The sequence below is a fragment of the Pan troglodytes genome, chromosome 1 (genome assembly GCF_028858775.2).
Source record: "Pan troglodytes isolate AG18354 chromosome 1, NHGRI_mPanTro3-v2.0_pri, whole genome shotgun sequence".
NCBI lineage: Eukaryota > Metazoa > Chordata > Mammalia > Primates > Hominidae > Pan > Pan troglodytes.
In genome coordinates, this window is record NC_072398.2 from 123,818,487 (window position 1) to 123,833,767 (window position 15,281).

The 15,281-nt window shown below is 39.6% G+C and overlaps 1 protein-coding gene across 1 annotated transcript; it reads right to left on the reverse strand.

Moving 5' to 3' along the window:
- Positions 1 to 14,058: 14,058 nt before the first annotated feature.
- On the reverse strand, positions 14,059 to 14,516 carry LOC739861 (cytochrome c oxidase subunit NDUFA4-like). The gene has a single exon (XM_009426767.5). It carries the CDS (start codon positions 14,470 to 14,472, stop codon positions 14,227 to 14,229), a length of 246 nt encoding a protein of 81 aa, XP_009425042.1. The 5' UTR covers positions 14,473 to 14,516; the 3' UTR covers positions 14,059 to 14,226.
- Positions 14,517 to 15,281: the final 765 nt, after the last annotated feature.

A 15,281-nucleotide genomic window follows, 5' to 3' on the forward strand; every position in this document is an offset into this window, starting at 1 on the left:
AACAACAGGAAAATGGGTTTTGCATGTTAGGAAATTAAATTCAATATATATTTATGAGGCCATTCAAAATGTGGAGTCCCTTTCTACTGAGTCCCAAGTAAGCAGAAATGTCCATGTATCAAAACCTAATTGTGCTGGAGTCCAAGGCTTGGGGAATAAATTAAGTCTTAAGCTACAAAAGACATTGGACATTAATTTTAAGGCTTATTATAGCTCTGATGATATGGGCATTAATAAATCCAACAGGAAGAAAGAATAAGGCAAAATGACAAATAAGACATACCTATTGGTTTCCTTGGCAAAATGTTGATTGTTGATAATTCATTTAAAGTTACACAGATATTTCCACACTCTAGGGTCATTGTTCCAGCAGCTTATTAATAGGGACGGAATAGGGTGTTGAATATTTCATGGATTCTTAGAAGTTCATTTCTCGTCCCTGAGGTGGGGAGGGAATGGAAAGGATTTAATAGTATGTAATACATTCAACATTCATCCCACAGACCTTTATGGAGCATTTCGAATGATAAAGTGGTAATACAGGCTATGGGTAAAATTTGATAGGCATCTGAGGAGGGAGACATTATTTCAGGCTGGAAAGAGAATTGTCTTTAGAACTGCCCATTGAAATACCTGTAGATCTTTTTTAAAAATCTGTAGGACTTAACTGGAGAAAAATGTGTTAGGGAGGCTTCCAAGGTAAGGAAGCAGTAAATAAAGGCACAAAGATGGGAAAATGTGGAGCATATAGTAGAAATAAGAATTATATTAATAACAATTGTATGTTTAAAATAAGGTTCATGAAGGCATGTAATGGGAGATCATGCCAGAAAGATGGTGGGAGCTAGGTTATGGTTAAGTGAAAAAAATTGGGCTTTATGTGGTAGACAATGCATTTAGTGAAACAATTTTTATTGAGCAACCTATTAGAAGGGTGGCCCATTGAATAATACATGGTACTTTTTCTCAAGGAGACTTTAGTTTTTTAGGGTAATATCACAATTCAAAAAGCATTTCAGGCTGGTCACGGTGGCTCACTCCTGTAATTCCAGCACTTTGGGAGGCTGAGGTGGGTGGATTACCTAAGGTAAGGAGTTCAAGATCAGCCTGACCAACATGGTGAAACCCCGTCTCTACTAAAAATACAAAAAATTAGCTGGGTGTGGTGGCGGGCGCCTGTAATCCCAGCTATTCTGGGGGCTGAGACAGGAGAATCGCTTGAACCTGTGAGGTGGAGGTTGCAGTGAGCCGAGACCATGCCACTGCACTCTAGCCTGGGTGACAGAGGGAAACTCCACCTCAAAAAAAAAAAAAGCAATTTCAGTACAAAATTTAAAATGCATGATAATAAAGTAAATGCAGAGTCTATGCAAACACATTACCAGGGCCTCTAATATATTTTCTGGGGTTCAGAAAAGATTTATTGGTAACCTTACTACTGTTCGCTGAAGTCCTTGCCTTCTTTTTCTGGGCACTGGGAGAACTGTACTTGTATATGCCTTGAAATTAGGCATGGTCATGTGATTTTTTTTTTTTTTTTTTTTTTTGTGCCAGTGAATGTGTGTGGGAAGAAGCATTTAATTTCTGGTGTTCAACTGTATATCTTGTTCTCCTGCTGCCATAAGATTATGAAAATGTGTTTGATATGGAAGTGCAACATTGAGGCAGCACACGGGGGATGGCTTCCTGAAAGCCAGTTGTAGGGTAAACACCTGATAGCAATAACAAGCATGGCCTTAGAACGACCCTCTATGGCACATGCACCTGAATGTGTGTTCCAAGCTAGGGAATTCAAGAGTGGTCAACATAGAGATTCATTCCTTGTCCATGAGGAACATCTGAACCCATCTGACTTGCCCTGTGGAACATTGACCATACAGGGGATTGAGGTCCTGAGTGTTGGGTTAAATGAAGGCTGCCAGGTGGCGGTCATTAAGGGGAGGGTGTTAAGGGAAAATGCGATGTATAAAACGCATGCTGTTTGCAAGACATTTTCCTGCCCAGCCCTCTGCCACTGGACTCTCTCCCCTGTATGTAAGCCCTGAATAAAACCTCATGTCTTGTTTGTTGGCTCTGGGAATCTTCAGCCTCTTGAACCTGGCAGCTTCCCTACTGAGATTAATAGTGTTCGGCACAACATCATTTGAACCTATATTAGACTGCATGAATGAGAAATAAATGTGTTATTTTAAGACATGCAGATGGGATTCTTTGTAGCAAATCCTAGCCTATGCTGGTTGATACATAAGGTATGGTAAAGAGTCTGGATTTCATTACGGGGATAATGAGGACTAATAGGGCTGTGCGTGTGTGTGTGTGTATTATTATAAAAAATAGTACGGCGGTGACATATATGCTCAGAGCTTAAATTTTTTAAATACTACTTTTATGTCAATTAATAGAAGAGCAGAAAGTTCCATAATCCAGGCAAGAGGTAATGAGAGTGAGAATTGCAACAGCAGCTGTGGAATAGAAGATATATGATACATAGGAGAAATATTGTCAGAATTGAATCCACGAGATTTGTTGAGCGATTAGCTGTGAGAGGTGAGGAAAGAATCTAAAGGACTTCTCCCTTAGACTCGTCTAAGGGACTAGTTTTTTGCCTGGAGTACTAAAAGAGTTGTGCTTTTCCTTAATAGAAATAAAAAAACATAGTAGCAGAAAGGAGTTGGGAGGGAAAGAAGAATATGGTCCATGAACGAAGTGAATTGTATCATTTAAGACAAGGCTTGGGATTTAGGAATCTACCTACTTCTAGGTGGTGGCTGAAGCAAATAGAACGACTTCCTAGAGAAGAGGATTGAGAACGCAGCTGGATAACGTATTAGCAGGCAGGAAAGGAAAAGTGTCCAGTAAAGGAGCATAAGAAGGTGCAATGCCGTGTCACAGAAACTAAAACACAAGAGACTTCTGGGAGGAAAGGGTATTAAATGTTATGGAGACATTAAGGAGAGTGAAGACTAAGCAAATCCCATTACAATTAAAGTTTCAAGAAAAACTATTGAGAGCAGAGAACAGATTTTGAGAGATAGGGTAAGAAGGTGTTGGGAATGGGGAGGTAAAGGATATAGATGAATATTGTAACAGGTTTGCCAGTGAAAGGATGTACAAAAATTGGAAAGTTAGATTGGAAAATACAAGAATAAGAAACAAGTAAAGTGTTAGAATTTCTACAGAGAGTTGAGTTCTAGTAATAATTAGGAAGGCATTGTAATTGTGACAGTTTGGGCTGTGGGGTCAGATAGGCCTAGATTTGAGTCTCAGCTATGTCAATGACAACTTTTGTGACCCATTGCAAGAGGACCTCACAGGAGTCTCAAATCCTTATAAATAAGTTTCTTCCTGATCTGCCTCCTATCTATCTGTTTAATCTCACCTGATACCTCTCTGCCCTTCGGTTACTAAGCTCCAACCATACTGGCTTATATTAACGGGCTCAATCAATAAGAGCTGTTAAACAGCCCCTCAGATCCCCATATATAGTCATATATGCTTAGCAGAAATGGGACCAAGGATTTATAAACCCTTTTGAACAGGGTTAAGAGTGGGCTTAGAGAATTTCTGGTCTTGGACTTCACAGATCTTTCTGAATATTCCATTCCAGCTGATGTCTGTGGTTTGAGGTGATGGTGGCCAAGACAGCATCTGAGGATGCAGGGAATTTATCTCAATAACAAGTTTAGGTCCTGGCCTGCATGAGGAGAAGGTGGGTCCTTAGAGGGGCACTGGCCTTGTCGTGAGAATAAGGTAAGCACAGGCAAGACACCATGTGCAGATTCCATCAATGTCACTAGATGGGGTGCTGCCCAGGGAGGAAGGGGCCCCATTTCCCTTATCTCCCCAGCTATACTTGTGAGTGGGAGACAATGGCCAGTCACTGCAGGGCATGGAGAGGCTCCTACACTAGTGTGGGGATGATGGCAACACTTCTCCAAAATTAAGTTCGAGGTCAATATCTATGCTTTTAATATATGAATCTATTTTCCCACCTTACTATGTGTCCAGGGTTACAGCAAATAGCAAGAAAAGATAATTTAATAATAAAGATTTCAGGAGGATCCCCAGTATCTATAAAGTGCATCATTGTTTTAAAGGTAAACTTTTTTTTTTTTAGTAACAAATAATTTGTGGCAGCCATGGCTTCAGGGGCTGAGATTGAGGACTTAACTGGGGAATGGAGCTATGAGGATGCTTCTATACACACCGACCTCTCTGAATCCACTGTGGTCTTAGACAATTTGGGGAAATGAAAGTAACTTACTGGTGGCCAAAGCTGGAGCCCACCATGGAACTTACTTAGTTATTACATCTCTGATACATTGGAATGTATCCTCTTCATTAAAAGAGATATTTCTAAGAAGACGGTATTATAGGATAAGGAACAATAGTTTTAAGGCCTTCCTCTTAGACATATAAATCCTTGGTCCCATTTCTGCTAAGCATATATGACTAGCTTTAGCCATTTTTACAAAGTATATGTATACAAATATATGTATATGTGCCTGATAGTTGGGCAGATAAGATCGTGCTCTAAATATCACAAACAACTTCCTAGAGAAACACAATAAGTATATCTTAAAATTCAGGCTTGCTGACAGGGAGAAATACACGTGATCATGGCAAAGAACTGAAAGTCTGTGTGAGGACTGAATGTGTTGCTCAGAATCTCAATTTCAGCCTCAAACTGGCTCTTTCATAGGGAGAAAGGAGCTTACTCCACAAAGAAAAAAAAAGTTGTCTGTCTCGTAGACGAAGGAGGCTTCTCTGGAAACCTTAACAAGTCAGGGTATAGATCCAGACCTGCAATGAAGTAACAGGTGTACAGGGACTTGTTTTTTCTTTTGTTTCTGCTGTTCTGGCACAGCCTATCCCATTGACTGTTCCTGACATCAGACCACACAAGTGGCACATCCATTCATTCGCAAATACTTACTGGTCACCTGCAATGCAGTGACTACTGTTCTGAGCACTGGAGATAAGCCAGACAACAAAATGAAGCCCCTGATTTCATGCTGTTTACATTTAATGAGGGAGGCGATGAGAGCTAGATGGGTATATGCCTGTTCACATCCATGCATGCAGGTAGTGCTAAGCGATATAAAGAGAAAACAGAGGAAACATACAATGGAAAGAGGTGCAGTTTGGTCAAGGTTTTCTTTAAGGAGATGACGTTTGAGCAGAAACCTCAGTGAGATGAGCAATAAACCACATGGAAACCTAGAGGAAAAGTGTTCCAAGGCAGAAAGACATCAAATGCAAAAGCCCCAAGATGGGAATACTCTGTGTAGCTAAGGAACAAGTAAGGAGGCCTGAGTGACAGAGCAAAATGAGTGCATGGGCCAGGAGCTGGGAGGAATACAGCTTCTCACAGCACATGCCTTCCATGAAACAGGACATGTTTGGGATTTTGTTCTTGTTTCTTGTCAATGTTTTCTCTATGAGGACACAGACTTTGTTTTCTTCACCTCTACATCTGCTGCGGTGATCATTGTGCCTGGCACATAGTCCAAAACTGGCTTTGGAGTCAGAAGGTCTTTATTGCAAATGCTACTTTGCTACTTAATATCTGTATCTCCTAGGCAATGCATTTATACTTCTTAAGCAGCAGTCTCCATATTTAGATAGAGTACTAAGGATTCCAAACATGAATGCTGTCACATGAATTAAATTCAATACATCACGTAAAGTTCTTTGCCTAGAACCTGTGAATGTAAGTGCTCAATAAATGGTGGTTACAGGTAGGTTATAAATGGGTGACAGGGTTCCAGTGACTATATATGTAGACTTAGGAACAAGATGCTGATCTCTAATTTGTAATATTTAGACATTTTCTTGGTAGATGATTAAATTTGGGGGCTGTTCTTTCTAGTTTATCAGTTCTTAAAAATCTAAAAAGATTCCTTCACCAATTACTCTCGCTCTCTCCCTTGTTACTAGCTACTATGTGGACCATAAACTAAAATGCTGTTCAGACTAGCATATAGCCTTTGGAAAGATCCTTTATGTGGCCCTAAAGTGCTGGCTTGAGTGAACTCGGACTGGATTCTACTTCTCTCTCTCTCTCTCTCTTTTTTTTTTTTGAGGTGGAGTCTCACTCTGTCACTCTGTCACCCAGGCTGGAGTGCAGTGGCATGATCTCAGCTCACTGCAACCTCCGCCTCCCAGGCTCAAGTGATACTCCTGCCTCAGCCTCCCAAGTAGCTGGGACCACAGACATGTGCTGCCATGCACAGCTAATTTTTGTATTTTGGGTAGAGACAGGGTTTTACCATGTTGCCCAGGTTGGTTTTGAACTCCTGAGCTCGAGCGATTTGCCTGCCTCCCAAAGTGCTGGGATTATAGGCGTGAGCCACTGCAACTGGCGTCTACTTTCAATTATAACCAATTTCCCTTATTCCTTGATATTGGGTGAGGTTTGTCTTCTGCGTGTTTTCACAAGTGGTCCATATGCTTATTATTTATATCAGCGAATAACATGAAGTATGGTAATAGATGATTTATTGATTTATACTGAAAGCCACTTGGTGGTAGAAGCTACTTAATGTTCATTATTGAATCCCTGCCACACGAGGTACATTTACCATGAAGCTAGTGCAGCTTAGCTTTTAAGTCCCTAGGTTGCACTAGCCCTTTACTTGGCGAAGAAGGGGGTGATCTTTAACAAAGCTTCATACAGTCATTTACTTTTGGTAAAATTTGCATAAGTAGTTTAACCACAACCAATTAGACTTACAGGTCTTTCCCCACTAAATTCTCCTCAGTCACACTCTCCCTCATGTTAAGTAACTGTTGATGTGGCCAAGGGTGCTATTTGAATTTGGCTAATGGAAAATTGAATTGAGTATGTATTTCATTTCAGTTTAATGATATATATTTCTGTGGTTCACATTCACTGCTTTGTATAATTAAGCTATTGCTTTGCTTGCTGATCCAGTCCAAGAACAGTTTCCAGAAATAATCATACTGTCTCCTGTGCCAACTCATCTGGTGTTGGGATACAATGATAGGGGACTAGAGGCTGTCCTTTGAAATTGCCGTTCCTATGGCTCCAAGCAGGGGAGGTATATGGGAAGCAGCAGAGAAACAAGCTTCAAACTATATGGTGGCAGAAGTTAGTTTATGAAAAATTCTTCCAATCATCAGCTGTGTAAAATCATAGAAGATTTGATTCTCATTGCTGGAATCAAATCAAAAGAGAAGAGCTCTCCTTTATAGATGTTCCCTCAAATTTGATGGCAATTCTGAATTTTATATTATATTACCAAAAATGAGTGATGAAGATTTTAAAAACCATTTCAGACTGCCAATTATCAGAAATAAACTTTGATCAATGATGCTGAAGAGTGAAATAACTTTCCTTTTTGTCTATAGAAAATGATATTACCAAATCCTTGTCATAGAAAAGGTGATCAAGAAGTATGTAGCCAAAATTATCAGGAAACGATATTATAGGCTTATCTTGGAGATATTGCAGGTGTCATTCCAGATCATTTCAAGAAAGTGAATATTGCAATGAAGCAAGTCACATGATGTTCTTTATTTTCCAGTACATATAGAAGTTATGTTTACACTATATTGTAGTCTGTTAAGTATGCAATCGCATTATGTCACAAAAACAATGCACATACCTTAATTTAAAAATACTTCATTACTAAAAAATGCTAATGATCATCTGCATCTTCAGCAAGTGGTAAACTTTTTGTTGGCAGAGGGTCTTGCCTTGATGTTGATGGCTGCTAATTGATCAGAGCGGTGGGTGCTAAAGGTTGGGGTGGCTGTGGCAATTTCTTAGAATAAGGTTTATTAGTCTGTTCTCACCCTGCTGTGGGGAAATGCCCAAGACTAGGTAATTTATAAAAGAAAGAGGCTTAATTGATTCACAGTTCCCCAGGGCTAGGAGGCCTCAGGAAACATATTCATGGCAGAAAAGGAAGCAAACATGTCCTTCTTCACATGGCAGCAGCAAGAAGAAGAATGACACCCAAGTGAAGGGGGAAGCCCCTTATAAAGCCATCATATCTTGTGAGAAGTTGCTCACTATCACAAGCATTGCATGGGGGAAACTGCTCATATGATTAAATTACCTCCCACTAGGTCCTTCCTACCACATGTGGGGATTATGGGAACTACAATTCAAGATGAGATTTGGGTGAGGACACAGCCTAACCATATCATTCTGCCCATGGCTCCTCATGTCCACTCATTAAGCTGAATGAAATACACACTCAAATCTCATGTCCTCACATTTCAAAACACAATTATGCCTTTCCAACAGTCCCCCAAAGTTTTAGCTCATTCCAGCACTGGCCCAAAAGTCCAAGTCCAAACTCTCATCTGAGACAAGGCATATCCCTTCCACCTATGAACCTGTAAAATCAAAAGCAAGTTAGTTACATCCTAGATACAATGGAGTTACAGACATTGGGAAAATACACCAGTTCCAAGTCAGAGAAACTGGCCAAAACAAAGGGGCTATAGGCCCTGTGCAAGTCTGAAATCCAATAAGGCAGTAATTAAAATTTAAAGCTCTGAAATAATCTCCTTTGACTCCATGTCTCACATCCAGGTCATGCTGATGCAAGACATGGGCTCCCATGGCCTTGGGCAGCTCAACCTCTGTGGCTCTGCAGGTTACAGTTCCCCCTCTGGCTGCTTTCACAGGCTGGCATTGAGTGCCTGCAGCTTTTCCAGGTGCACAGTGCAAGCTGATGGTGGATCTACCATTCTCGGGTCTGGAGGACTGTGGCCTTTTTCTCACAGCTCCACTAGGCAGTGTCCCAGTGGGGACTTTGTGTAGGGGCTCCAACTCCATATTTTCCTACCCCACTGCCTTAATAAAGGTTCTTCATGAGGGCTCCACCCTTGCAGCAAACTTTTGCCTGAACATCCAGGTATTTCCATACATCATCTGAAGGCGGATGGTTCCCAAACCTCAATTCTTGACTTCTGTGCTCCTGCAGGCTCAACACCATGTGGAAGCTGCCAAGGCTTGGGGCTTGCACCCTCTGAAGCTGTGGCCAAGCTCTGCCTTGGCTTCTTTTAGCCATGGCTAGAGTAGCTGATACACAGGGCACAAAGTCCCTAGGCTGCACACAGCAGGGGGCCCTGGGCCCTGCCCATGAAACCATTTTTCCCTCCTAGGCCTCCGGGCCTATGATGGAAGGCGCTGCTGTGAAGGTCTCTGACTTGCCCTGGAGACGTTTTCCCCATTGTCTTGACGATTAGCCTTTGGCTCCTTGTTACTTATGCAAATTTCTGCAACAGGCTTGAATTTCTCCCCAGAAAATGGTTTTTTCTTTTTTATGGCATTGTCAGGCTGCAAGTTTTTCAAACTTTTAAGCTCTGTTTACTGTTGAACACTTGGCTGCTTGGATATTTCTTCTGCCAATTATCCTAAATCATCTCTCTCAGGTTCAAAGTTCTACATATCTCTTTGCCTCTTTGCAGGGGCAAAATGTTGCCAGTGTCTTTCTAAAACACAACAAGAGTCACCTTTGCTCTAGTCCCAACAAGTTCTCATCTCCACCTGAGACCACTTCAGCCTGGACTTCATTGTTCATACCACTATTGGCATTTTGGTTGAAGTCATTCAAAAAGTCTCTAGGAAGTTCCAAACTTTCCCACATCTTCCTGTGTTCTGAGCCCTCCAAGTCTCTAGGAGGTTCCAAACTTTCCCACATTTTCCTGTCTTCTTCCGACCCACCCCTCCAAACTCTTCCAACCTCTGCCTCTTAGCCATTTCCAAAGTTGCTTCCACATTTTTGGGTATCCTCATAGCAGCATCTGACTCTACTGGTATTGATTTACTGTATTAGTCTGTTCTCATGCTGCTATGAAGAAATACCTAAGACTAGGTAATTTATAAAGGAAAGAGGTCTAATTGACTCACAGTTCCACAGGGTTAGGGAGGCCTCAGGAAACTTACAATCATGGCAGAAGGGGAAGCAAACATGTCTTTCTTCATATAGTGGCAGCAAGGAGAAGAATGAGGGCTGAGCAAAGGGGGAAGCCCCTTATAAAACCATCAGATCTCATGAAAACTTACTATCACGAGAATAGCATGGGGGAAACGGACCCCACGATTCAATTACCTCCCACCGGGTCCCTCCCATGACATGTGGGGATTATGAGAACTATAATTCAAGATGAGATTTGGGTGAGGACACAGCCAAACCATCTCATAAGACGACAGTGAAGTTTGCTGAATTGATTCACTCTATCTTTCATGACAGATGTCTCTGTTGTGTGTGATACTATTTGATAGCACTTTACACATAGTAGAACTTCTTTCAAAATTAAAATCAATCCTCTCAAACCCTGCTTTTGTTTCATCGATGAAGTTTATGTAATATTCTAAGTCCTTTGGTGTCACTTCAACAATGTTCACAGTATCTTCACTGGGAGTAGATTTTATCTCAAGAACAACTTTTTTTCATCTGTAAGAAGTAACTTATCCATTCAAGTTATTTTTATTGATACAAATATTTGTACGTATGTATGGAATATATGTGATATTTTCTTACATGCATAGACTGTGTAATAATTAAGTCAGGATATTTGAGGTGTCCATCACCTCAAGTATTTATCATTACTATGTGTTGGTAACATTTCAAGTTCTCTCTTCTAGCTATTTTGAAATATACAATACATTGTTGTTAACTATAGTCAACCTGCCTTGCTATGGAAAGTTAGAATTTATTTGTCCTATCTAACTGTATGTTTGTAACCATTACCCAATTTCTTTTTATTCCTCCATTCAAGTTTTATCATGAGATTGCAACAATCCAGTCACATCTTCAGGCTCTGCTCCTAATTCTAGTTCTCTGACCATTTCCACCACATGTGCAATGACCTCCTTCACAGAAGGCTTGAATCCTTCAAATGTATCCATGAGGGCTGGAATAAACTTTTTCCAAACTCCTGTAAATGTTGATATTTTGAGCTTCACTCATGATCACAAATGTGCTTAATGGGATGTAGAATAGTGAATCTTTTCCAGAAGGTTTTCAATTTACTTTTCCCAGATCCACCAGAGGAATCATTATCTATGGCAGTTATAGCCTTAAAAAATGTTTTTATTTTAATAATGAGCCTTGAACATTGAAATTACTCCTTGATCCATAGGCTGCAGAGTGGATGTTGTGTTAGCAGGCATGAAAACAACATTCATCTCTTCATATATCTCCATCAGAGCTCTTGGGTGACTAGGTGTATTATCAATGAGCAATAATATTTTGAAAGGAATCTTTTTTTGAGCAGTATATCTCAGTGGTGAGTTTAAAATATTCAGTGAACCATGCTATAAACAGAGGTACTGTAATCCAGACTTTGTTGTTGCATTTATAGAGTAGATTATAGAGGGAGAGTAGATTTAGCCTCATTCTTAAGGACCCTAGGATTTTCAGAATGGTAAATGATCATTGGTTTAAGTTACCAGCTGCATTAGACCTTAGGAAGAGAGTCAGCCTGTCCTTTGAAGCTTTGAAGCCGTGCACTGACTTCTCCTCTCTAGCTATGAAATCCTAGGTGGCATCTTGTTCCAACGGAAAGATTTTGGTCTTCATCGAAAATCTGTTGTGTAGCATAGCCATCTTCACCAATTATCTTAGCTAGATCTTCTGGGTGACTTGCAACAGCTTTTACATCAGCACTAGCTGTTTCACCTTGCACTTTTATGTTACAGAAATGGCCTCTTAAACTCTATTAACCAATTTTTGCCAGCTTCAAACTTTTCTTCTGCAACTTCCTTACCTCTCTCAGCCTTCATAGAATTGAAGAGACATAGAGCCTTGCTCTTCATTAGGCTTTGGCTTAAGGAAATGTTGGGCCTGATTTGATCTTTTATCCAGACTACTAAAACTTTCTTCATATCAGCAATAAGGCTATTTAGCTTTGCTATCATTTGTGTGTTCACCGGAGTTGCACTTCTAATTTCCTTCAAGAACTCTTCCTCTGCATTCACAGCTTGGCTAACTGTTTCATGCAAGAGGGCTAGCTTTTGACTAACTTTTGACATGCTTTCCTCACTAAGCTTAATCATTTCTAGCTTTTTATAGAAAGTGAGAGACACGTGGCTCTTCCTTTCACTTGAACACTTAGAGGCCATTGTAAGGTATTAATTGGTCTAAATTTAATATTGTCATGTCTCAGGGAATAGGGAGGCTTGAGGAGAAAGAGAGACAGGGAATGACCAGTCAGTGGAGCAGTTGGAATGCACACAACATTTATGGATTGATTTGCCATCTTATTTGGTCATACTTCATAGTGCTCCAAAACAATTGCAATAGAGACATCAAAGATCACTGACCACAGATCACCACAACAGACATAATAATGATGAAAAAGTTTGAAATAAATATTGCAAGAATTACCAAAATGTGACACAGAGACATGAAGCGAGCACATGCTGTTGGAAATAGACTTGCTTGACTCAGGGTTGCCACAAACCTTCAATTTGTAAAAATACACAGTATCTGTGAAGCACAATAAAACAAAGCACAGTAATATTAGGTATGTCAGTATAGAGGTGTGTGTGACAGGCAGTTACTTCATATAAATATTATGCTATTTTTCTGGATTTTATGATGCTTGTGATGATTATTGGCTTTAACATTTTTTGTGTTTTCCATTATTCTACAAAAGTGTTCACCTTTTGACCTACTTATGCATTTTTATCTTAAAATTGTATAAGATTCTGGATCTGCAAATAGAGATCCACCCCTGGCTACCATTTAGCCTTGCACTGGGTTCATCAGAGTTGTTCATTAAATGCTTATTGAATTAATGAATAAGTAAAAAATATGACCAGATAAATCACTTTTACTCTTAGGCCTTTGGTCTCCTTATCTGAAAAATAATGGAGCTGGGTAAAAGGGTTGGAGGTGAGATCTAATCCAATCATTTTAGGTCTAATGTTTCCAATTCAACGGTTTGAAATTTTCTTTGGCAAGTAGGGGTCATATTCCCATGTTCTCAGATTTTTAGTGCGGTCTTTGCCCTTGGCTGATCACTTGAATGCTGATCTCTATTTTAGTGTTTTGCCATTAAATGTAATGGCAAAAACTGCAATTACTTTTGCACCAACCTAACAGAATAGCAAAACCTGCAATTACTTTTGCACCAACTTAATAGAATGGTCTCATGCAATCACACGATCAGATTTTCTTATTCCCAAACAATTTTGGTCAAATCCATATCTTTAGGACATTGCATTATTTCCCCCAAAGAGAGTTTAAAAATCATTTCTAAAAATCCTTCCTCTCCCACATGACTTTCTTAAAGATGACCCGCTGGAATATAATATAATAGCTGAATGAGGACTGACTTTATATCTTACCTCCTATTAGCAAATTAAAAACAAAGAGTCATACCATGCAGAAACCTGGCTGGAAGCTCTTTTTTTTTTTTTTTTTAAAGAACAGGATTTAACTCATTAAACAGTCTCTACATGTTAAATTTCCCATCAGCTATAACATCCTACACATTTTTGCTGAGAACATCTGTGACAGTCTGAAATGTGTTTTTTCCCAGTGTTTGACTTCATGCTTACTCCAAGCGTCAGACACTTTCTCAGATCCTGTGATGTATTTGAATACAGTATTATTAAAGAGATGTCAGTTATACCTGCATCTTGAATAGTGTCAATCTGAATTGAAAATATACCATTTTTCTAACAGAGCTCTTAATTCACTGGCTAAAGGTGACAATAGTGCTGTCCACTGAAGGTTCAAGGGCCGTAGCTGAGTATGTCTTCTTTCACTATAAGTCTATAGTTTCTATAGAACTAAACAATTATTTTTAAAAGCAAATGAGAAATTCAGAAAGAGCATAAAAGTGATTGATTCAAGTTTTTTCCTCTGTATTTAACCATCTGCCTCTTATCAACTCCAGTTCCATTAATAATTTATTCTAAAATGTCAGTATTTTTCACGATCCGTGCTCATGTCATGTTGTTCACAGGGCAAGAAATAGTTTTAGCAGGATGTTTTGGGGGTGTAAGTATTGTGCTATTTTGTTTCATAGAATTTTATTTTATTTTATTTTTCAAGTTTCAGTTATTTATTGATTTAATCAGTGTAATCTCCAACAGAGATTACAATAGAGATCTCCAACATGATTTCATGCATTTAGAGAAGAAATATTTCCTGGCTAAGTGAAAAATTGTGCGGATGTGGCTTCTGGAAGACCTTCATTCTAAAGCAGTGTTATAGTGAAACATTTCATTTAGAAATCTGGACATTCCTTCTTCAGCTTGCTGTAACCCACATTCACTGAGTAGAACTTGTATTGATCATTGGGACCCAGTTTGTTCCAGGGCTCTGGGTTATTTCTGTCCCAGCAAACATCTGGATTGAACAATGCCAGATGCAAGAGATACAGTGTTGCTCCAGAAGCTCCAGTTCCAATAAATACAAAGAGGGGGATCAAGCTCGGATGCTTCTTGGCCTGACCGAGGATCTGGCAGAGCATGTTTGCGGCAGAGGTCTCTGATTGGAAAGGAGAGAACCAACCTAGCCACCAGGCCCTGAGCTAAAAAGTGTCTGCCTTTCATAGAATTTTAAACATATATGCACTTAAAGAATTTAACATTTCTATTAATCCAATTCATTTACTGGGGAAGAGGCCATCTGCCCATACATAGGCCAACATACCAAGAACTTGTCCTTCTGATGTGATATAAATCACTGTGCTTTCAGGCCAACGTAAGTCGAGAAGCAGTAAGGATTTTTTTTCTCCTTGTCTGATGTTTTCCAGTAACTTGTTGACCTCCATTTGGTGCTCTGAGTAACAAACACATGTCAGAGGTTGAAAGGGCAGAGGTGAGATGTGGGGAAGAGAGAGGTCTCTGCAGAAAAAGGCAGAAGAGAAAGATATTTTATAATTTATCAGAATAGAAATACTAGAACAACAGGTTTTAGGAAGAAATAGACATTGCTCTTTTAAAAACTGAAAGATGAAATTCACATTTTACATAGATTGAAATAAACTAATATTGTTTTTTGTTTTCACCAAAAATTAAGACTGTTTCTCTAATGATCAATGATGTTGAGCTTTTTCTTAATATGTTTGTTGGCACATGAATGTCTTCTTTCGAGAAGTGTCTGTTCATGTCCTTTGCCTACTTTTTAATGGGGTTTTTGTTTTTTTCTTGTAAATTTGTTTAAGTTCCTTGTAGACGCTGGAATTAGGCCTTTGCCAGATGGACAGATTGCAAAATTTTTCTTCTACTCTGTAGGATTCCTGTTCGCTCTGATGATAGTTTCTTTTGCTGTGCAGAA